This window comes from Globicephala melas, chromosome 6 (assembly GCF_963455315.2).
Source record: "Globicephala melas chromosome 6, mGloMel1.2, whole genome shotgun sequence".
In the NCBI taxonomy this organism is placed as follows: domain Eukaryota; kingdom Metazoa; phylum Chordata; class Mammalia; order Artiodactyla; family Delphinidae; genus Globicephala; species Globicephala melas.
Window position 1 is genome coordinate 40997994 of NC_083319.1, and position 25244 is coordinate 41023237.

At 41.7% G+C, this 25244-nt stretch overlaps 1 protein-coding gene across 9 annotated transcripts in view; it reads right to left on the minus strand.

Annotated features, from left to right (window-relative positions):
- Positions 1-25244, minus strand: part of TLE4 (TLE family member 4, transcriptional corepressor) — a 155563-nt gene that overhangs the window by 113776 nt on the left and 16543 nt on the right. For 6 of the 9 annotated variants that reach the window (XM_030876947.3, XM_030876941.3, XM_030876940.3 and 3 more), the window contains exon 5: positions 7866-7928. The exons of the other annotated variants lie outside the window; for them this stretch is intronic. In XM_030876947.3, the coding sequence (XP_030732807.1) occupies positions 7866-7928 (63 nt within the window). The remainder of the gene's footprint in view (positions 1-7865; positions 7929-25244) is intronic. 9 annotated transcript variants of the gene reach the window in all.

Genomic DNA, 25244 nt, shown 5'->3' on the forward strand with positions numbered 1-25244 from the left:
TGCATAGTTTTCAACCTACATTAGAATCGCCCTAAAGGTATGTTCCTGGAAAGGGGGGCTGGGGGGCACTGGAGATAAGTCAGTACTTACTGGCATCCTTCAATTCTGCTAAGTGCTCACTAAGGTCTAAGAGTCTACATGCTATATCCTGAAATCGCTGAGACAGAGCCCATCCACACAAACTACTTGTAAAAACAAAACTAACTCCAACTAAGCCACCAGGTACTTTGAAAACAGCCAGTCCCGCAACTAGACTGAGAAATTTGTTCTTTTAGATCACAATGTGTGTAGAACACAGACCCCATCCAAAATCACTGTGTCTTCCGAGGCGAACTCTACAGCGCGAACACCTTGAAGAGTTGTCATGTTTTGGATCTTTGCTTGCTGGTTGGGGAGAGACGGGCGTTTGCTAAATTGGAAAATTAATTTTAGGAGCTAGAAGAGAATCACCCTTGAGGCTACCTAATATGCCTCATGGAGATTTTTAGCTAGTTCACAGCCCTGGGTTGTTTTAATTGATACTTTTTTCCCCTATAAGCACATCAGAGAGGAAGATAAACAATACACACTCTTCCAAAGGGCAATGACTAGAAAGGGGAGGGAGGGCTGGCTCCAGGTCCTCTGAGAAGGGAACTCTGGGCTTCTCGGCTGCTGCTGCTGCAGCCAGTACTACTGCCAGCCAACCTCAGGAGCCACTGGTTACTATGTGCTAAGCTGCACCAGACAATCCCAGGGAATCCTCACGGCAATCATATGCATTCCATGCTATTATTAACTTCATCCTACAGATGAGGAAACTGAGGCTTAAAGAGGCAGATCACTTGCTAAAGGTCACCCAGCTTAACTAGGTTATAGTGAGCCATGCAATTTGTAACACGGAAGCCAGGACTCGACCCAGATGTGACTGTCATCATCCCTGGCCATCTCTTGCTTAGGGAACTGCCAACAGGAAGTTGGTTAGAGTTCCTCCTCAGCAAATGAGACCTGAAGTGAGACAGAGAAGAACTTCCCATTTACTGCTTTGAGATTTGCCTTTTACAGAAGAAATCTGAGGGCAGCAGAATTCCGAAAAGTCTTACCCATCCCTAGAAGCCAAAAGCAAGTGGGAGAAAAGAACAGCTTCAGACAGGTGAGGACTCACTCACTAGGTTTCTCTAAATCCTGATTTTAAGGATCCTGTGAAATTTTAAGAACTGTAAGTGACAATTACTCACTTAATGAAAAGAGTTGGCAATAACTTTGGAAGTGGTTGTACACAAGTGCAATAAGCACATCACTAAAACAGATATTGGCTATAATTTTTTAAAGTGTTTTGGTGAGATCTAATAGGAAAATACTTTTCTCTGATGTTACATACACAGACACACTTCGAGTCCTTGAGCTACAATTATACAACTTACTTCCCCAGAAAATGTCTTGCAGTTAAAACTAAATTTGTTCAACAGCTGTCATTCAGTACATATTTTTTTTAATCTTAGAAACTGTGGTACACTAGACACAAGCAATATTAAGCAGGTACATTAGTCAGCACATGGGAGCTAAATTAAAAACAGACTTATCTAGATGTCTGTAAATTTACTTCTTGTTCCTGCCAAACTCCAAAAAACCCCTCCAACCACTGTCCTGTAGCTTATGCACTAGTCTTCACGAAATGTTTTTCTTTTCTCTAAATACAATCATTTACCTTTTAAATAAAAAGATTTTAGATGTCCTGCCTGCAGTCAGCCGCACACGGTGGCTTGTTGCTCCAGGACCTTGCTTCCGACATGGCATTCAAAGATGTCTTGGCTTTAAAAAGAAGATTCATTGCATGGGGAAGCAGAGAGAGGAAGGAGCCATTGAAAGCTGTGTGGCTGACAGGGTCTTGGTGCTCTGGCCAGGTGTCAGGCCTGAGCCTCTGAGGTGGGAGAGCCGAGTTCAGGACATTGGTGCAACAGATACCTCCCGGCCCCATGTAATATCAATCAGCAAGAGCTCTCCTAGAGATCTCCGTCTCAACGCTAAGACCCAGTTCCACTCAGCAACCAGAAAGCTCCAGTGCTGGACACGCCATGCCAAAAACTAGCAAGACAGGAACACAACCCCACCCATTCTGCCTAAAATCCTAATAAGTTCACAGACACCCCAAAACACACCACTGGACATGTCCTGCCCACCAGAAAGACAAGATCCAGCCTCATCCACCAGAACACAGGCACTAGTCCCCTCCACCAGGAGGCCTACACAACCCACTGAACCAACTTTAGCCACTGGGGACAGACACCAAAAACAACGGGAACTACGAACCTGCAGCCTGCAAAAAGGAGACCCCAAACATAGTAAGTTAAGCAAAATGAGAAGACAGAAAAACACACAGCAGATGAAGGAGCAAGGTAAAAACCCACCAGACCTAACAAATGAAGAGGAAATAGGCAGTCTACCTGAAAAAGAATTCAGAGTAATGATAGTAAAGATATCCAAAATCTTGGAAATAGAATGGAGAAAATACAAGAAACATTTAACAAGGACCTAGAAGAACTAAAGAGCAAACAATGATGAACAACATAATAAATGAAATTAAAACTTCTCTAGAAGGAATCAATAGCAGAATAACTGAGGCAGAAGAACAGGTAAGTGACCTGGAAGATAAAATAGTGGAAATAACTACTGCAGAACAGAATAAAGGAAAAAGAATGAAAAGAATTGAGGACAGTCTCAGCCTTCTCACACTCTTCCAAAATATAGCAGAGAGAGGAACACTCCCAAACTCATTCTACAAGGCCACCATCACACTGAGACCAAAACCAGACAAAGATGTCACAAAGAAAGAAAACTACAGGCCAATATCACTGATGAACATAGATGCAAAAATCCTCAACAAAATACTAGCAAACAGAATCCAACAGCACATTAAAAGGATCATACACCATGATCAAGTGAGGTTTATCCCAGGAATGCAAGGACTCTTCAATATATGCAAATAAATCAATGTGATACACCATATTAACAAATTGAAGGGTAAAAACCATATGATAATCTCAATAGATGCAGAAAAAGCTTTTGACAAAATTCAACATCCATTTATGATAAAAACCCTCCAGAAAATAGGCATAGAGGGAACTTACCTCAACATAATAAAGGCCATACATGACAAACCCACAGCCAACATCATTCTTAATGGTGAAAAACTGAAACCTTTTCCACTAAGATCAGGAATAAGACAAGGTTGCTCACTCTCACCACTATTATTCAACATAGTTTTGGAAGTTTTAGCCACAGCAATCAAAGAATAAAAAGAAATAAAAGGAGTCCAAATTGGAAAAGAAGAAGTAAAGCTGTCAGTGTTTGCAGATGGCATGATACTATACATATAGAATCCTAAAGATGCTACCAGAAAACTACTAGGACTAATCAATGAATTTGGTAAAGTAGCAGGATACAAAATTAATACATGGAAATCTCTTGCATTCCTGTATACTAATGATGAACAATCTGAAAGAGAAATTAAGGAAACACTCCCATTTACCATTGCAACAAAAAGAATAAAACACCTAGGAATAAACCCACCTAAGGAGACAAAAGACCTGTATGCAGAAAATTATAAGACACTGATGAAAGAAATTAAAGATGATACAAACAGATGGAGAGATATACCATGTTCTTGAAATGGAAGAATCAACATTGTGAAAATGACTCTACTACCCAAAGCAATCTGCAGATTCAATGCAATCCCTATCAAACTACCAATGGCATTTTTCACAGGACTAGAACAAAAGATTTCACAATTTGTATGGAAACACAAAAGACCCCGAATAGCCAAAGCAATCTTGAGAACGAAAAACGGAGCTGGAGGAGTCAGACTCCCTGACTTCAGACTATACTACAAAGTTACAGTAATCAAGACAGTATGGTACTGGCACAGAAACAGAAATATAGATCAATGGAACAGGATAGAAAGCACCTAGATAAACCCATGCACATATGGTCACCTAAAGGAGGCAAGAACATACAGTGGAGAAAAGACAGCCTCTTCAATAAGTGGTGCTATGAAAACTGGACAGCTACATGTAAAAGTATGAGATTAGATCACTCCCTAACACCATACACAAAAACTCAAGATGGATTAAACACCTAAATGTAAGGCCAGACAGTATAAAACTCTTAGAGGAAAACATAGGCAGGACGCTGTATCACATAAATCACAGCAAGGTCCTTTTTGACCCATCTCCTAGAGAAACGGAAATAAAAGCAAAAATAAGCAAATGGGACCTAATGAAACTTAAAATCTTCTGCACAGCAAAGGAAACCATAAACAAGATGAAAAGACAACCCTCAGAATGGGAGAAAATATTTGCAAATGAAGCAACTGACAAAGAATTAATCTCCAAAATATACAAGCAGCTCATGCAGCTCAATATCAAAAAAACAAACAACCCAATCCAAAACTGGGTAGAAGACCTAAATAGACATTTCTCCAAGGAAGGTATACAGATGGCCAACAAACACATGAAAGGATGCTCAACATCACTAATCATTAGATAAATGCAAACAAAACTACAATGAGGTATCACCTCACACCAGTCAGAATGGCCATCATCAAAAAATCTACAAACCATAAATGTTGGAGAGGGTGTGGAGAAAAGGGAACCCTCTTGCACTGTTGGTGGGAATGTAAATTGATACAGCCACTATGGAGAACGGTATGGAGGTTCCTTAAAAAACTAAAAATAGAACTACCATATGACTTAGTAATCCCACTGCTGGGCATATACACTGAGAAAACCATAATTCCAAAAGAGTCATGTACCACAGTGTTCACTGCAGCTCTATTTACAATAGCCAGGACATGGAAGCAGCCTAAGTGTCCATCCACAGATGAATGGATAAAGAAGATGTGGCACATAAATACAATGGAGTATTACTCAGCCATAAAAAGAAACGAAATTGAGTCATTTGTAGCAAGGTGGATGGACCTGGAGACTGTCATACAGAGTGAAGTAAGTCAGAAAGAGAAAAACAAATACCGTATGCTAACACATATATACGGAGTCTAAGGGGAAAAAAATCGTTCTGAAGAACCTAGGGGCAGGACGGGAACAAATTCGGAGATGTAGAGAATAGACTTGAGGACAGGGGGAGGGGGAAGGGTAAGCTAGGATGAAGTGATGGCTAAGCTAGGATGAAGTGAGAGAGTGGCATGGGCATAATATACACTACCAACTGTAAAATAGATGGCTAGTGGGAAGCAGCCACATAGCACAGGGAGATCAGCTCGGTGCTTTGTGACCACCTAGAGGGGTGGGATAGGGAGGGCGGAAGGGAGACGCAAGAGGGAGGGGATATATATATATATGTATATATATATAGCTGATTTACTTTGTTATACAGCAGAACTAACACACCATTGTAAAGCAATTATACTCCAATAAAGATGTTTTTAAAAATTAAATAAAAAAAAGATTTTAAAATAAATTCTAATGCCGCAGCTGCCCTTCTGGCAGTGAGACTGTCACACAGAGAGCCAGTGTTAAAAGATCAGATTAAGAGCCTTCAGTCCTAGCACCAGGTGACGCTTGCAGCCATGCAACAGTGATTTTGCACGTCTCTGAAGAGACAGGAAATAGAATTCATCTTCCTCTAATAACCTGCCTCCTGCCCTCCCTCCAGAGTACAGTCCATCTGCCTCAGGGTAGAAGCAAGCAGTGCGATGCTCACAGAATGCCCAGAAGAGGAAACAAGGTGGGCAGGGTTCAGACACAAAACATCCGAGAGGCCCGCACTGGACGGGGCAACAAACATGTCTGTTGCCCACACATTAAAAGATATACACACACCTTAGGAAACTAAAAAACAGAAGAGCCAATTAAATCCAAAGCAAGCAGAAGAAAAGATATACACAGCATCAGCATTTAGAAAACCATGACACAGGTCATCCATTACACATGTCAAGGATTTCAACCAAGAAATGTCAAAAGTATTGGGGAAATAAACAGTAAGTAGTGAGATTATGGTGCCTATCCTCCCAGCATAAGGCAGAAAAGGAGTTGCCAGTACCTCCCCACGGCTTTCCTCCACAGGGTGCGACTTCCTTAGCCAATTAATTCCAGTCCAGTCTTGCTCAGCACCACTACCATTACAGTCTGCTCCTACCGGGCCTGCTCACACAAACAACATAACTCATGTGGGAAAACGACCTACTGGCAAATCAGCTAGCTCCACCAACACCCCAAGATCTCCTCCCACATCTGAACATAACCCCACCAATCCTGCAAAAATGCCATGGGAATAAGTTGTACTGGTGATTATGTGTAGGAGTCTGTGTCTTCAGAAGCCTACAATCTAACACCCCCCCAGGGAAAATTCAAACTTTTCCCTCTGCCTTGGGGAACAACGCCTCAGCCTGGTCACAGCATGGTGGGTTAGACATTCTTCCCATTCACCACCTCCATGAAGCAGAGCTGCTTAAAGTAAGAAGAAATACACGCTGGTATGGATCAGGCAAAGGGCAGCCAGACTTCTAAAGAAATGCCCACAGGCCCCTTGCCTCTCCGTCAGCACTCCAAATGCAAACAGGCCCCTTGCCTCTCCGTCAGCACTCCATGTAGTCTAGTCAACAAGCAAATCCTGAGCAGAAATATGTAATTGGGAATACAGTGGGCAGTGGTTTTGTGGTCACAGCTAAAGGACGAGAAAGACTTCCTTTGTTGTTTGTGATCCAGAAGAGCATTTGAGTTCAGGATATTAACTTAGGTCCATGGTTTGTGAATATGAGCGCCCTCAAAGGATATATTCCCATGAAAGTTCCTCATGGTTACTGAGGTCTAACCCAGCTCAGACCAGATAAGAAGTCAGATAGGGATCCATCCACATATCTATAACACACAGGAACGCTCAAATACCGGCTGCATGCTAACCTCGGCGCATGCCCACTGGCAGGCAGGCGGGTGAACCGTTCTCCTGAAAAGCAGTGACACAACTGAAGGGAAGGAGGGAAATGCCTCGGTGCCTTCCAGCCCACAACACCAAGCACTGTGGCTGCAAGACGTGCAGCTATTCCATTTATTAGCTTCTTCCTTCTCACAGCTGATCTTACCTGAGCAAATGAAGGATTCAGTAGTCCAGAAGCAAAAACTCTCTCTCTCCAGCTGGTGCACCTAAACTTTGTAACTACTAAAAGCAAGCAAGCAAGCAAGCAAGCAGAGGAGGAAAAAAAAAAAAAAAGCCACCATGCACTAGAAATGCACCTCCTCATTCCACCATGTATGCACCTGTGGGCAGCGTGCACACTTCCACTAGTGGGAGCAGAAGAAAGCAAAGTGAGCTGCACGTGGGGGCTTGGCGAGGCGTGAAGTCTGTGGTACTCAGAGAAATGAGTCCACTGAGTCCATCTTTTGTGTCTTTTTCCCAAATGCACCCACAATGTAAAGACTTCATCAGGTAATAAGAAGTAACTTTTTAGAAGTTGCTAGCCAAAAGTTACATCAGTTTGTTTACTATGTAAAGGTTTTTTGATATATCTTCTGGCAACTCTTAATGCCCAGTGACAAAAGTATAGAACAAGCTCTTGGCTTCCGGGCAATTTTTCAATCTCCCCTATTAGATGCCATTATGACAAAGTCATAATTCTGAGCAACACTACATAGTCCAATGACAGCAAAAGATTTAACAACTGAATTTTGCTTAGCACATTAGAAAATACTCCATTATATAAACACAATTATATTCCACTGAATGTTAATAAGGTGTAGAAGTTGGAATGCGAACACTGGATCTTAGAAATGTGCAATACAAACACCAAGAGACAAACGAGGCCAAGGAGTCAGTTTTATCTGCAAAACCACTGAAATGGTACCTTCCAGCCCAATGCTTGAAACCAACTGCCTTACCTCTTGGGACAGGAAAGGAATGACTTGTGCACAGATAGCGTTCAGCCTCTTGACAATCTCTGCCTGCAAAGAAAAGAAAAGAAAAGAAAAAAAAAAAAAAAGGAAAGGAAAGCAATAAAGAGAACAGTCAGCTGGTTACAAATTCCCAAAATATTAACAGGATGATATTAAAACACACTTTATATTCTGGCTGGCGGATTTCCTAAGGAAGAGGAAAACTCTCATCAGCAAGCCCATTAAAAGGAGGCAGTGACAACAGTGCCACATTAATAGCACAATTTATTAACCAGCATTCATCTTAAAAAGTCAACCTTCAAGCACCAGGACAACATAGAAAGGAATTTAATTTTCATGACTGGAAATCTGCTTTCAGAAGCCTTCAACGGGACCCTTGTTCATTCTAATGTGGATTTACATAAAACCTTGCGTCTTTTGAATTTAGATGGTAAAGATACATTCTTCCCTATACCCCAACTTCCCTCACCTAATAACTCACTGGAGTTTGACATTTGCAGCCTTTGCTTTATTTAAACACAGGCACTGAGATTTCATGAGAAAGTCCCCAACCTCCTTAAAGAACAGCACCCAACCAACTCAGGTGAGCTGATTACTTCAGGTCCTTAGTTATAAACTGTTGGGAAATGGCATGTTTTTGTCAACCATTAAAATTTCCAAATGTGTCCCACCAGGGTTTTCAGTGTGCAGAGGTTTAGAACATGCTAAAATCCTCCTATACTTAGCAGAAAGCAATTATTTATATATGGTGACTAACCTTGGGAACATTAATTACCATTGTACTATAGATCTGCAAAAGTCCCAATAATGTCAGATAATAGAGCGTATTCTCTATTAATTTGGTAAGTGTTCAAATTTTAGACAAATAGGATTCTACAGTAAGTTAAAAAAAAAAAAAAAAAGAAACGCCACCACTATGTTTTCTTTAACAAGCTACCCAGGGGCTTCCCTGGTGGCGCAGTGGTTAAGAGTCTGCCTGCCAATGCAGGGGACACGGGTTCGTGCCCTGGTCCGGGAAGATCCCACATGCCGCGGAGTGGCTGGGCCTGTGAGCCATGGCCGCTGAGCCTGCACTCCACAACGGGAGAGGCCACAACAGTGAGAGGCCCACGTACTGCAAAAAAAAAAAAAAAAAAAAAAAAGCTACCCAGAACTTCACCTTAATTTACATTATCAGATGGCTCCTTATATACGTTAGTACGTGACATGTAGACAACAGGGTTTTTACACGCATATACACAAAAAACTTTTTTTCCAGTTTTAATGAGATATAATTGACATATGGCACTCTATAAGGTTAAGGTGTACAGTGTAATGATTTGACTTACATACATACTGTGAAATGATTACTGCAGTAAGTTTAGTTAACATCCATCAAAACAGCTTATTTTTTAATGATGGAGTGAGGAAAAAGGAGAGGCAAGAAGTGATGGGAGACAGAAAACATAAAGCAATTACTATTCCTGAGACATTCTTAATGTAAATTCCATCCAGGGTCAGTTCCTCATTTTACAGGAGGACAAAAATTCTCCTTTTCATGCCAAGTCATTACCAGAATGACAGCGGCACTCCACTTGTGCAATCTAGGTTTCCTTCTTTCATCAGCAACCCTTCTGACTTTGTGGCTACGCAATCTTTTAAATACCAGCACCTTAAAAACTTTGCCAGCCAAGAGAAAACACAAATTCACCATGAAGTTTCAAACCTAAGCTTTCCCTTCCAGCCTGCATTCCTAACAGGATGGACAAAAACCCAGTACCAATAAGCAGCAGTGAATAAGGACCCAACTGTGCTGACCTGATTTAATTTACTGCCCTGGCCCCGTGGAGCATTTAGCTATCCTTTAAGAATGCTTAAACCACCATGAAAAGCTGCAATGGGAATCACCAAACCACTCTCCACCTGGACCGAACATACCACAGTGGTTACAGGGTGAAATTCCAGTGCGAGCTGAGAAAATAGAGCAGCATGCACCAGATTGAAAGCACTAGTCTCAGAGGCATTTGGTTGTTAAGCTTTTTGTAGGCAGAGGTGGAGGGGGAGAGAATAAAAGATAATGAGATACTTTGGGGCAAACCAAACTGATGATTCTAATGCTTAGAACCATCTGCCAAGCATATTTTCCTCATTATGTTGTTTACATAAATAAAATAGTCCCTTGCTAGGAGGGTTGAAAAATGTGTGGGCACATAAGAAAACTGAGTTCTCTAGTTTGCCTACATAACCCAGGCAACAAAAACTACCCTAAGGAAACTCACTCATCTGTCAAAATAAAGAGCAAGAGGTACTTATTTGGCTCCTTTAATGTAGGGCCTAGGCCATGTTAAGTCTGAGCAACTATGAAAAAAAAATCTACATTTCCTTAAAAATAAATGTAGAAAAGCCAAAAAGTCGTTTTACTGACTCATGTATGTTAAGATACATACAGAACAGAAAAAAGGGGGTAGAAACTTTCCAAACTTTTTCTTTAAAGGTCTCCTTTTGTCTAAAAGACTTCTTAATTTCTTTAAGTTGTCACGCCAATGGATTTTCCTGGTCAGGCTAATTGGCAGCAGGGGGGTAGGATGTGTGTGTGTGCGTGTGTGTGTGTGTGTGTGCGCGCGCGTGTGCGTGTGTGTGAGATTTCATAAAATTAAGCGGGTCATTCCTCACTTTGAAAGCTAAAGTTGCCTCGGAAACACTGCTGCTTCCATGGGCATCTAATTTTGCCTCTTTTGTCCCACAGGACCCAGCTTTAGGGAGGCCATCATTTATTTACAGGCCTTTCCACTGGGCTTCAGCGATCAGCCAATAATACTGTGGACACACACTCCTAATGGCCTATGTTTTGAAACTGAGTCTAATCTAATGGCTGGGGCCCAAACTCCTTTTCCAGCACAGCCATTAAAGGATGTAGGTTATTGCTGTTGTCACCACTGATATTTGTCATTGTAATGTAATTAGGGCCCTAAAATGATGCATTACAGCCCTTGGCACAGCTTCTATTAAAATCTTTTCTTCTGCTCACTGAACTGCGACCTGCTTTCTGATGAATAACAGACAGACAGCTTCAGGGTAAGGAGCAGATTCATCAAAGAAGTATTTTTCAGCTTTGGGGAAAGAGAGGGGGAAAAAAGGCAACCTAGGAGGAAAAGCACCAGGGGAGGAAAAGCCACAATATACATTTGAATTTCATCTGACCACTTGAAATTCTGATTGCATCTGATGAATCTTGCTTAGACAATATATTTCCCAGTCTTCGAATCACATGGTTAATCAGGGCTCTAATCTGCTATCCATCAGCCTATGCCAGTGCTGTAGCTTCCAATCAAATTTATAGGTGATGCGGCTCATGCATCCCTGAGCAAGTACATTCACAGCCCATTTAAACAGGCAGAGATTCTGAAATACAGCTGTGAGGGTTAGTGGATGTTATCATGGTATTCAATGCTTTATGGAACTGCTAACTATTGCCTTCAGATGCCCATGATATTCCAAAATAGGATTAATGGCCTCCATAAAAGAACAATTGTTCATGCCAAAATATAACAAAATGATTGTTTTTGCAGCCATAGTTTGTTAAATACATTAACAATTTTGACACTTCTATTACGTTTTCTTCGATCCATCAATATATTCATGAAAAAGAAAAAAGTCCCACACGTACTATTTTCCTACCCTCAATTCACTACCATTCTATTTCCTCCTTCTATAATGTCCCTCCTTTATGCCACCCTCCAATAAAAAGAACCAATAAAAATAATGACCATTCCACTTAAAAAACAAAAAACCTGTTTGGGCAAAATATTTTAGAAAAAGGCAACTTAACAAAAGAGGCATTCTATGAAATCCCTTGGTTATGCACTTGGCACATGAACGCAGACAGACTAACCGACCCCGAAGTGGTGACGGCCAGTGGACTAGCAGCATGACCGGTTAAGTGATGAAACAGACAAACAGCGAGAAAAACCATTTATCGCTTTTTTCTTCACACTCCAACTCCAGAATCATTGCAAAATTTATTAACTACCTTGCATCATGGGAAAGTAATGTCACACACTGAAAAGAATGCCACAGTTCAATCCCTTCATTAAAAAGTAACAAATACTAAAGCACACAATATCGGATATTTTCTTTATTACTTGTAACAAATTAGTTATTTAAGTAAGACAAAAAACTAGTTAAGCCTACACTTTTATTGAATTACATCCCCTCAAATAGTCCTCATAAAAAATCTAATTTTTGATTATTTCTGCCTATGACTTCCTTAAAAAATAAATTTTATTTTAATGACATAATAAACTTGAGAGAAAGTACAGATTACTTTATCGAAGACAAGTATCAAAAGCAATTGTTCGTTTAACAAATGTTTGTGTTTTTGTTCTCTCATCAAAATAGGAACAACACTACTATATAGTATTGTTGAAATAAAACAGAGTAACAAAACATTACTAAGAAACCATTTCAGTAGCCAATGGGGTGGGAGGGAGGGGCAAAAAACCTATTAGAGTTTCAGGAAAACATTCTTAAAGAATAACATTTCACAACTGATTTGTTCTTGTACAGCAGTTTCTTTGCCAGAAAAATGTTTTAAGATGAATCTATGTATTGTATTAAGTGTTTTATCAAGAACATACACCCATCTATTATATTTAAACACCAAAAAGTGAAGAAAAATTCCCACTTATTCTATCCGAAATGCTTTTCAGAATAAGTACAAATAAGTCTTGCAACCCTCTCCTTCAATCCCTTTTACCACTACAGAACCAAGACTGCAATTTTTTGTTTCAATCCGAAAATATCTTGATTTGTTATTGATTTGTTCCAAATTATCTGAGAAACAGTACAACTTCTGGAAGTGATCCTGCCTGTCCATAGATGAAAAAGTCAGAAGACTAATGAGAAATTCTTCCCAACTTAATAAAAATCCAGACTACACATAGGAAGAAATATTCAAGTAGTACTATTTCTCTAAACTGACAGCTCAGTGTTTATCTTGTCATCAAATTTCAACTTGACAAAAGAGGTAAGAACATGTAATAAATAAAATTCTTTGTATTTTTTAAAAAAGCCAGACTGGAATAAGGCTTAGAGATTTAGATCAAAGGTACTGTCAAGCACCACCAGCAAGCTGGTAAACCAGATGCCTAAGTTATTTTGGTACAGGTGATTATTTTGCACAAAGTATTTTATACTGCTTAATAAAGCAATAAAATGAAGTAGTAACATTGTAAGAATCAATGTAATAGGACATCTATGAGTTCCCTAAAGGACTGATTCAAACTACTAAGACTTTTTTTTTGCGATGTATTAAGACAATCTGTAAAAGCTCTCATCATCCCACTTCCTCTAACAAGAAAGAGACACTGTCTCGGAGTACTCAATTAGTATTACCTTGAATGATACGAAAGTGCCAATATGCAACCATTTTTTTCTATCCACTCCCCCTCCCCGGTGAGTTTAACTAAAGCAATGATTCTGCTGATTGTAATATCTCAAGCAATGTCAATCTGCTTTGTGTTTTGAACTCATGTTTATGCTACTTTACTGCATGCCAATTGTGCTTTTAAGGTGCCCAGCATGCAGTTATTAACTGCATATACTGAGGTATCCCACTTGTTTGTCCTAACAAGATATTCAGGTGCTACTGTTCATGGTGTTAGTGTAGGAACACACAGGATGAGGTCTTTCCCAGAGAGTATCATAGAATACCTATATTTCACGAAACTATTTCCATCTATCCCCAAAGGTGAGGCTGTATCTTACTGAAGCATTTTTGCAATGGTTAGAAAAAAGGGTCCCTTCCTCTCACCTCTTGAGCTTTCTAGACGGTCTTTAAGGGAATTCCCAGATATTTGCCTATTATCCTACCTATATCTTCCGGGCTCTGGTTATTGTGTTTAACTACTGTTCCAAATGTCAAGAGTGATATTTTATCACGGTTGAGAATGACAATCATTTTGCCTGACAGACATCCAGTTAATACCCCAAGGTCAAATCATTCTGGTTCTCAAGTCTGAAAAACACTGGAACCAATGGTAAGGTTATACTCAGCTCTACCAGAGGGGTGGGGCAAGGAAAATGGAAAAAATGATGGGCGGGAAAAGTGGGATGTCAGGAGTAGGGAAAGCAAACGCCTTTCTCTGGTGGACTTAACCCCAGCCTCTGCAGAACCAGGTGGTCAGAGAACCTGATGACCGAATACCAAGACACTCAGGGTTCTGCACATGCTCATTTCCTCAGCACTCCTGGGCCAGTGTATCACACAGCAAGCCCTGCCAGCTATTTTCTGATTTCTCTTCTCTCTCTCCCTGTCTCTGAATCACTTTCTTCTTTTCTTTTTTTTTTTGCCTTACTCTTTCCCACTGACATAAATGTACAGGTGCCTTGAATGAGGATTTCCAATTAAGCATTTTCATTCTCAGCAATGGTTGGAGGGCACAAATATTCCTTGTGCCCATAGTAGGCGAAGATATTCACCTTGGTTTCCCCCAAAATGATTTCAATGTACGTGAGAAATATCTGAAAACAGAGGAATTTGAATACTGGAATAAAACCAAAAAGAAAACAAAAACAATAAAGGGTCTTACCAAGCTCTCATCAAGGACACCTATTCTCCAGGAAAGCAACAAGCCACCTTTCATACACTGAGAGCCATGCTCTACTTTTCAGTCTATACTCTTAGGTTGGGCTAAAGGCTTCCTTGTCTACTTCCTTCTTGTTTATCTCCATTTTTCAACAAATCTTCATCTATATCCATATTCCTCAGCACTTCCTTTTCTCTTGTCCTTTCAATTCTAGAATGACCTCTATTGGTTTCCTCTTCCTCCTCCCAATTACATAAAATGTCAACTCTTTGAAGCCATCACTGCCAAGGTACCCTTCCAACCCCTTCAACTGTTTTCTCTGTTTAATAAAACAGTCAGCTCTTTTCAAAAGCAAAGTTTTGCTCTTCCGCTGTTTGCACTTACATCGCCCTGCCAAACACGTGCCCTACCATACAGGTCCCGGCACAGTAGGGAAGTGCATCCACAGGGCCCGCCAGAGATCTGACCCTGGCATCAAAAAATGGGGGTGACCAAAGCCTGGCAAGGGTAAGGGAGAGTCCCTCTGCCTGGAGCCACCTCCCTCAGACCTCGTCATGGCTCACTGCCTACTCATCATTTCAGTCTCAGTCCACAGGACCCCTCCTCAGACAACTTCACTCAGCATCCTCTGGGGCTCCTTCTCCCTGTCACTCTCCAGCCCATTACAGTCTTCTTCACAACATTCATAATCACCTGAAATTACCTCACCTATGTTTTTTTCTTTTTTTTTTTTTTGCAGTAGGCGGGCCTCTCACTGTTGTGGCCTCTCCCGTTGCAGAGCACAGGCTCCGGACGCGCAGGCTCAGCGGCCATGGCTCACGGGCCCAGCCGCTCCGCGGCATGTGGGATCCCCCGGGACCGGGGCACGAACCCGTGTCCCCTGCATTGGCAGGCGGACTCTCAACCACTGCGCCACCAGGGAAGCCCTCACCTATGTTTTTGCTTACATGTACTAGCGTAGTGCTTCTCAAACTTTAGTGTGCATACTAATCACTTGGGAATGTGGTTAAAAATCCAGCCTAGAGTGGGGCCTAAGAGTCTACACTTTTAACAAACTCCAAAGTGACACTGGCACTAGGGGTCTGCAGACCAACATTAGGTCTGCAGCAAGGTTACAGAGAATGGAGGCTCAATGAGGGCAGAGAGAGATTTGTCTATACCCCAGTCCTGGTATGTAGAAGACACTCAAAAATATTTGTTGAGTGACCAGAAGAAACTGCAGTCCAGGTTCGGTGGTTGGAATCTCCTAAAATCTTTTGCAAGCATGCTAAAACTGTTTGGGAATAGTTATAGCACTTCAACCATAAAGGAATACCTGTCTAGAAGACCTGCTTATACTGATTTGGTCTGCTTACCTCTCCAACAACATCTTTTCTAGCATTTAGGATGCCATACTGCTCAAAAAGAATAATAAGTAATCACAGTGGGCCACAAAAGGAAATGCAAATCCACTCTGGACAATTCCTGACTGATAAGTAAATGATTAAAGCTTCCATTCTGAAACCATGGCAGGATGTGCGTTTTAAAAGATCATTTGCGAAATGCAAAGGAGATGCCTCTCAACCTCCTTCCCAAGATTATTCACCAGACTGTGATCACCTGACACACTGGAATCGGGGTATTTGTTAGAAGGCACACTGGGAGGGCACCTTGTATAGTGAGTCATGATAAATCTCCCCAACAGGATCTCCAGAGTGAATCAGTAATGGCTGAAGAGAAGGTCCTAGCCAGGGACCAGCACCCCTCACAGGTCTCACAGGAAGAGCGATTCCTGACAATTCCAGGTGTAGTGGGTCACAGGGGTTACACACATGAGCTCAAGTGTAGACCAGCTCGGGCATATCAACCCTGCTCAAAACTTGGACATTTAGTGGCAGGCTTGGGGAGCGACGGGCACAGCCACAGCATGAGGACCCCTAGAGAGAATATGCCACTGGAATCCCTTCCAAACAAGGTCCAGGAATTGCTGCAGCACCACACTCATGGGATCCCATGTATGGATTTAGATACGCGAATCCACTCCCCACAACCCCAGACAAACCTGTGTGAATATGCTCACTTACAGAGGGTTCTAATAATTAGGAAGCCTTTACTTAGAATATACTACTTCCTTGCCTGTTTCTGTGGAGTTTTTCTGTCATGGGTGCAGTGTATGCCCCACAGAAGTCCACTATCACCTCACTGATTCCTCACCCCAACTCTTTAGTGACTCACACAGGTACGACTCCTATACACTGGGAGAAGCTGCCTGTGACAGGCTGCTTAAGAAATTAAAAAAGAAATCTCATACCACAGATTAAGAGCTCTCTATAATCAGAAAAACAATAGCATTTTCCCTGTCATCAGGCTCACATCTGCCTCTGCTTGTTTTCTTCTTTGATACTTCATTAGGCAGTTGAGAACTGTAAAGCACTATTTGTGCTCATCTGTCATCTGTTTGTGTCATCTGTTTGTGCTCCTGTATTCCTAGCTACTTTTAAAATGTATAGCAAGCTGCTTTTTATTGTGCAGGCAGTTTAAAAATTTTCAGCATGTGAACCTTAGGAAAAGCCAAAACCACGAACGTAATACTGCCTTTCCGTCCAGTCAACAAATATTTATCAGGCACCTACTATCTGTCAGGCCTACTTTAGGTGCTGACACAGGGACTGGAGACACAGGAGTGAACAAGACGAATAAGTCCCTGCTGTCATGGAGTTCACACTGTAGGGGCAAGGAGACAGAAACAAACATATACATATATGAAGAGGAATTTCAGATGCTGAAAGGTGCTATGAAAAAGATAAAATGGAGGGTTGAAGAGAAAAGCCTGAGGCAGAGAGGAGATCTGGTTTGAATGAGATGATCAAGGAAAGACGAATAAAGAAGCGATTTAAAAGCTGAAATGTGGCTGGAAGCAGCATCACCCAAAGCAGGTTCTATACCAAGTTCTGCAGATGTCATTAACAAGTATGATATACATAAAGAGCTCCTTGGTCAGATGACCTCACAGAGTTTAAACAAAGTTAAACACGATTCTTTTCCTGCTGACATCCCACAGCCTCTCAATTGACAATGTAATAAATCTTTGAAAAAGTGTACATAAAAATGCAGTACTAATCAAACTTCTCTGACTATGGAACCCCTTCTTCTCAAAGCTCTTAGAGGAGATTACATTTCATGGGAAACATTGAGCTGGTCAATGGTTTCCAGTCCTGGCTTTACACTAACATTAGTAGTGGATCCTTCCCAAACACCAACGCCCAGGCCTCACCCCAAGCCAATGAACTCATACTCTCCAAGGGTAGAACCCACACGTCAGCATTTTATTTTAAAGCTCCCCAGGTGATTCTAATGTACAGGCAGCATTGAAAGCCATTAAGCTGGAGCACAGGATGCATGCAATGAAAAAACAGAGTGGAAAATAAGGACAGAAAGGGTTCACAGGGGTCATACTGTGGAAGGTCCTGAATGCCACACTAGAGAGCTCGAACTTTATTTGGAAGGCAGCAAGGACCTATCAAGGACAATTCCTAGGAAAGCTATGATAAATACCAGACAGGAGGTCAAGACACTCCAGGGCATTTCTGCTCTCCACCCCCTTCTTGCCACTGATTGTACTTGAGTGGCTGTGGAAGGGTAGAAGAGATTTATAACCACAAAACATACCGCAAGAGGAAAGATGGAGGATGAAAGATAATTTCAGAATAGGAACAATATGAATTCCCATAGCATCACAAACGTAGGAAATTCAACAAGACATTTTCAGATATCAGCTCATTCATTCACTCCGACTCTAAGCTAGGAGCTATGGTAGAATCAGAGGTAAATGCCGAATTAATCTGGACCCTTTGAAGTTTTTATAATCTAGTATAGCGGAAGACTAAATGGAAATAAACACAATAACGGACAGCATGTGGTACCTAGGTGGTACACAGAGGAGCCCGAGCAATGCAAGGAGGAGAGCGGAAGAAACCCCTTCTTGCTGAAGTCATTACAGAGGCTCTGGGGAGACAGCAACATCACGTTAGCCATATTAATTCCACAGTTTTTCAATACTTGTCTCTATACTGCCAGGCACTATGTTACCCTCTGAGAAAAGAGAAGGGGAACAAGACAGGATTTATGGAGCCCATAATCTAACAAATGAGACAGACACTGAAGAAAACAAAGTGCAAGGTATTTTTAAATGCTTAACAGGAGACACTGTTTCCCTGAGTAACTGAGGGTGAAGTGAGTATGCTAGACAAAGGAGAGAGCGGCAGGGGAAAGGGCAAGAACATTCCAAAAAAGGATCAGCGTGGGACATTCAGAGTCTAAAAATGGGACAAGTGAAAGGGGACAAGATGAGGCTGAATAAGAAGATCCAGAAGAACCCAACGTACTGGGATTATCTCCACCCAGGTTAGGCCAGTTAGGAGACAACCAGATTACTCGTGGTGAGAGTCATCACCATGTCTCACCATGTGGTGGCTAAAGGTACTACTCGTGACCACGATCAGTATCGTGGTCCTCTGCATCCCAGCGTTCATGGATGGTTACCTCTGGGCCAGATATTTCACTTAACTGTAGACCAATTTTAAGAGGATGACTTCTGTCCCCATATTGAAGCCACAGAAGAGTAAACTGGTCAAGCCATTCACCACGATCAGAAAGCTGGAGGAGCAACTGAGAATACATTCCAAGAGACCAGAAGACTGACTGGGTGTGGCTAATAAACGAGAGGGAAAGGCAATCATAACCTCCCTCTGGGTTTCTGGCTTGAGAAATCGGGTGGATGCTGCTGGCATTTCCTGAGATAAAAATCTCTGGACCACAAGCAGACTTGTGGGGGAGGATGTCATTTGGGGACATGTTGAGTTTACGTACTTGTGAGACATTCAAGGGAAAGGAGGACTTGGTTACATGCAATGGTCTCAGAGGAAAGATCCAGGCTGCAGAAAAAAATGGGGATTCATCTACTTAGCAGAGCGGTCAAGATCACCTAGGTAAAGGGTAAAAGAAGAAGAGGAGAGAGACTTGTTGGAAGTACTGGCTAGATTTCCTGGAGTGGAGAAGGGCCCTTGAACAATGACCCAATATAGATAGATACAGAAGTGTACCCAGAGCTCCCATAAGCCCAGATAAGGGAGCAGAGAAGGCAAAGGCCGCAGACACGGCAATCAGCCAGGAGGCCAGCACAGCCATCCCAGCATGACAACAAGGGTCTGATGGGAAGTGATGCGGAGGGCAAGGAAAGGAGACAGGCTGCACAGGGAGAATCAGCGGCATGCTGTGACGTCAGTAGATTTGGACAATGAAAGGAAGTAAGGAATCCATGATTCCATCCAACACGTAAAGCTTGGATATGGCACTACCATTCATTAATAAGATAGGGGAGTCACAAGGCTGATTTCAAGGTTTACTTGGGGGGACAGTTATGGAAAGGCAAGGAAAGAATACAGACTTAAGTGGCAGAACATTCTGCAAAGCACACCAGACATTGTGAATGATAAACTGTGCAGTGCCAAATCCCAGGTTAACTCTAATTACTAATCCAGCGGAACCATGACTTTAAAGCAAACCCTAAGTGATTTGGGACTCCATTTCTACAACCATGAAATGGGAAGAATGCTGCTGCCCCACATCTCACTGGCAGAAATATTTATGAGAGTAGACTTATTAATATAATCCCTTAAGGTAAGTAAAGTGGTACAGTTTGGTTTAAGACAGACTGAGATTAGATAGTGTTACAAATTGAGTAGCTGTATTGTTAGGTATCGATTGAAGCTTAGGGCTCTTCCTGTCTCTCAATTAAGAAGACATCCCTCACTAATTTATACTACACGGGGGAAGGGCTGCAGATCTAAAGAGGGGTGGGAGGACAGACTCACCAGCACAGTAATAATAAAGGACAGTGCCTTCCGACTGATGGAAAAGAGGAATGAGGTCAAAGGCCTGGCCCCAGAAATTCTGCTGTTTCTCCAGTTTCGTGCACTGTGACCCGGAAAAGACATTCTCAGTATTTATGTTTCGCTACTGGCAAAGGATCTCTCTTCCTCTTTTCTTGGTAAACAGATACTTGCCCTGGATGCAGTAAATTTTATATACAGTAGTAAAGAGTAAAGAATAGGAGGCTGGGGGCAGAGGAGGAGAGGGAGAGGGGAAGTCAGGCTCAACTTCAAAGCTTCTTGCAATTTAAGGCCACAGGTAATTGTTAAGTGAGACTTACAGAAAACACATTCTTTCTATTAGGAAGATGGTGAAAATGAAAAACAAAACTTCTCTCTAAAGCAAGTTATTAAATTAAGAAGTCAGAAGTACTCAGAAGAATTTAAACAAGTTTTGCATTAACCAAAACACAAAAGGCGGTGCCTCTCAGCTTCCTTCTTGTGACTGTGTCAAACTCCTTGACTTAATATTTTACACACGTCGAACTTGATCTTACCTTTCACCTAACTTGCTTTTACTTTTTTAGTTTGGGGGTTACACTTTCCTTCATTTTATGAACTTCAATTTGTCTATTCCTAATCTATAAAACAACCCTGATAAACCTGTTGACTGAACATTCTAAAGCAGTGCTACTGAAAGCAGTCAGTCCCCAAACTGTTATCCATCAGCAAGATAATGGGCTCATGCCAGAATTAAGTCAACTACTGTTTACTTCAGCTAGATAGGTTTTTTTGGTTGTTGTTCCTCGGTTTTGTTTTTTCAACAATAAAGACATTCCTGATGAAGGGGGCAGTGCATTGATTTATGGTCTGGTACAAGCTCCCCACCATAACGCCCACCATCAGCAAATAGTGCACGGACCTGCCCCAGTCCATGGACCACACTGAGTAGCACTGCTCCAGAGCAACATTCCTACGATACAAACTATAACTTCTCATTGCCTGGTAGTTTAGGTGATAGATATTTTCCTTCAACACAACAGAACTCTCCAACACAGCTCCAATAAGTGGAGCATTCCCTGATCCCCTGCCTGGTTTGTGTAGAGACGCAAGTGTCCACAGTTAACATTTAACTACGTAAGGGGTAGGTGATGGTTTAGAAATCAGTTCTGCAGACACCCCAGCCACAGGGTCTTCCCACAAGATCATGCTGCCTCCTAGTCTGATGCTGTGCAACAACAAACAAAAATAAAATACCACAATTATATACTGTATTCTTATTTCTAAATGACAGGGTTAAAGGAGAGCATGACAAATGTTACAGCTTAAGAATGTTTTCACATCTTTCACAACAAAATATACTCCAAAATTGGAGTTCTCCTTGCTTTAACTTGTTTCTTTTTCTGCGAAGAATGTGCCAACATGAGAAACCAAATTACAACAAGATATACTGCTTCATGATTCTGTTTGCCCATTTACCCAAAATATTGCTCAGGAATTAGAGGACAATATGAGCAGGGCAGCCATGAAGGATGAGAAGAAAGGAGCCAGAATTTGAAAGTATAAGTACCTATCAGACTGGGGTCTCAGTGAGCAGAGAGGGGCAGAAATGAAAAGTGCCCCTCCTCTCTCTAGCAATGAAACAACCCCCAAACATCAGCTGGAGCTCAGCCAAGCTACCTAAGCAAGATACCATTAAAATTACTTCCATCTGCTGAACTGTTCCAAAGATGCTTGTCTGGAACTTAAGCGAAGAGAGGTTACGCAGAGATACCACACTACCTATCAATCTTGACATCCTAAGTGGAGAGTCTCATTCAAACAGCACACAGACTCCCATGTACTACAACAACTACACCATGGAAATAAAAAATAACAGATTTGGAAGAAATTTCGGAGATTTTGGAGAGTCTCTGGCTCCTTGCTACTAAAAACGTGGTCAGTGGACCAGAAGCATGGGCATCAATGGGGCAACAGAAATGGACAATATCAGGTACCACCCTAGACTTGCAGCAACAATCTGATTTTATCATGATCCCCAGTGATTTGTAGGCACATCAAAGTTTGAGAAGCACTGCTCTGGTTCACTGGTTCTCAACCCAGCTGCACATCAGAATGACCCCTGGAACTTTTAGAAAAATACTGATGCCCAGGCCCCAGGCTGGGGAGCCCAGGACCCAACATCTTATAAAACATACTGATCCAGTCCTATTCCCTTGTTTTATGGATATAGATGAGGAACTGAGACTCAGAAAAGTTAGATGATTTACCAAGATCACAGGAAGTTAGTGGCTGAAATAGGAGTAGATCTAAAAAATACTTAGGATTGTGTTGCCCGTAAAAAAAAGCTGAAGAAACTGTAAAGTTACCAATAAATCAAGCTAATTTTAAAGATCTAAGGTTTCATTTTGGTATATACTTTTTCATACTTTTAAATGAAACCAAAACATACTTATGTTTATTTTATGTATTACCCCTTGAACCTTGGCCAGTTTTTTTCGATGCTGGGGGTGGCAGGGGGCATAATTCTCCATCAGCCACAACACCATTGGTGGAAACACAGTGAAGACTCAGCTTTCGGCTTCTGCCTAGGTCACAGTGGCAGGATTGTGGCTGACTCTTTTTCTTTCTTTATTTCTAAAATCTCTTTAATGTGAATATACTATTTCTTTAGGAAAAAAAAAAGAAAGAAGAAAGAAAAATAAGGGGAAAAAAGCATTCCGAAACCACCTTTTAAAGATCTCAATTTAACTTAGATCGAAGAGTCCAAAAACAAGGACAATCGCTGTGTTCTAGTAAAAGCGTCCAAAAGTACAGAAGTGATACTTGGCATACCTAAGACAAAAAACTTCTGCCACGGGCTTCCCTGGTGGCGCAGTGGTTGAGAGTCCACCTGCCGATGCAGGGGACACGGGTTCGTGCCCCGGTCCGGGAGGATCCCACATGCCGCGGAGCGGCTGGGCCCGTGGGCCATGGCTGCTGAGCCTGCGCATCCGGAGCCTGTGCTCCACAACGGGAGAGGCCACAACAGTGAGAGGCCCGCGTACCACCAAAAAAAAAAAAAAAACTTCTGCCACAGCTGCTGACCCTTTTGGTGTTGATGTCATTACATTTAAAATGCCCATAAATTAGCACTAGATACATGGGGGTGAGGTGGGAGGTATGGGTGGAGTGAAGGAAATTAAAAGCTGTGGTCAGACTTGAAAAAAATACCCCATAAAGCAACGTATGTTTCTGACAGTTGAAACAGACTGCATGACAGACAGCAAAACCACATTTCCGCATTTTTTTTTTTTTCTGGAATGGATCTGTGGCTTTATGCCACCAAGCAGTATTTTGGTTTACCAAAATGTACTCTATGGCCTTTTTAATTTCATGTTTACTTAACTTTCCTTACTATCACTGTTGTTCTCACTCAACTACAGCAGCTTAAGACAAGTGTCTTAAAGGAGGAAAAAGTTTAACATACAGAATATGCCTCACATTAGGAAAAAAAGAAAATTAACCACACACATGTAATTCACATTGACTAAAGCATCCGTTGTAATTTTGGTATATAGCTCATACATAATGGACAATGGGAGTAATTATTGAAATATAGTAGTTTCTCAAGACAATTACAGACTCAGCCTTGCGTTTACATAAAATTTCTCAACACAAAAAGGATAAAGAATCACTGACCTATTCACAGTTTTTGGCCAAATGATAGAAAATAAAAAGCAACAGAAGAAAAGAATGACTGGAGCAGAATTTCCATAGCTGATGAATAATTTAAAGGATTCTGTACCTATTTTTAATGTCAAAAAAAAAAACGTTAAAAGGAAAAAAGCCAAAATCAGATAATTTGCAAACTCCCACTATTATATCTATATAAAGGTAATGGCAGTAATCAAGCAAAATGATGAAGAAAATCTCTCTCATACACTGACACAAAGGTCAAACACCTTCCTTAAAATGGTAAGTTCCTAAAACCACTGACCACAAAGGGCTGCCTGGCAAAGTCCACTGTGGTCTGGGTATAGAATTAAGGCACAAATACAAATCTTGCTGAAAAAGAATACCTGAAGTTCTTGGTAAGAAAACAGACTTGGCAGGAGATGAAGGGAAGGTGCTGCTATGAAGGCAGGGGAGAAGCAACAAACCCCTGTCCTTCCCTCCTCTTCCGTGTATCACTCTTCCTCCTCCCTAGGCACCTCATCCCCTAGCATAATCAAGACCAAGTTTCCCCTCCAAGGTCTCTTTTTCTATTAATGGCACCTTGATTCTGAAAGTCTGCAGAGGTCAATGTTTTAGGCCTTTCTCTGTTCATTTCCACACCCCTCATTCAATGAACTGCGGGGGTCACTTGGGTTCCTCCTTTCCAGTACCTGTCACCTCTTCAACCCAGCCTCTCTCCTTCATGTCCCTCTCCACTCAAATCATTTCAACCACCATTTACTGAACATTTTCTGCCAGGCCCCATGCTACTTGCTGAGAATAGAGCAAATAAACAAAACCGACACAGTCCCTGCCCTACTGTCTTCCCTATGCTTTCCCTCAATAGCCCATGTAACAGAACCAGCATTTAAGGCCTTCCATAATGCTTCCCAAACCCACCACCTCAACCATTCTCTCCTCTACCAACCAACCAAGCTGGAAATGGTAACCACCACCTGAACATGGACAACACTTTCCTGTCTCTGTGCCTTCCACTTGGAATCCTCCCCTTTCCTTTCTTCCTGCCGAAGAGACCTCCTCCTCTGAGGTCCCACTAAAATGTCCCTACATCCTCTGTAACAGGATTCTTAATCACTTCCAAGCCAGAAACACTTCCTCCTCTTCTGCCTATGTCACAAGTGTGCCATCACCACACACTGCCATGTACTATTCACACTGGTCGAAATGCCATTAAAAGATTAGAATTCATGGAGGCAAGAGTTCTACCTCCCCTAACTCCCTAACCCTCAAAG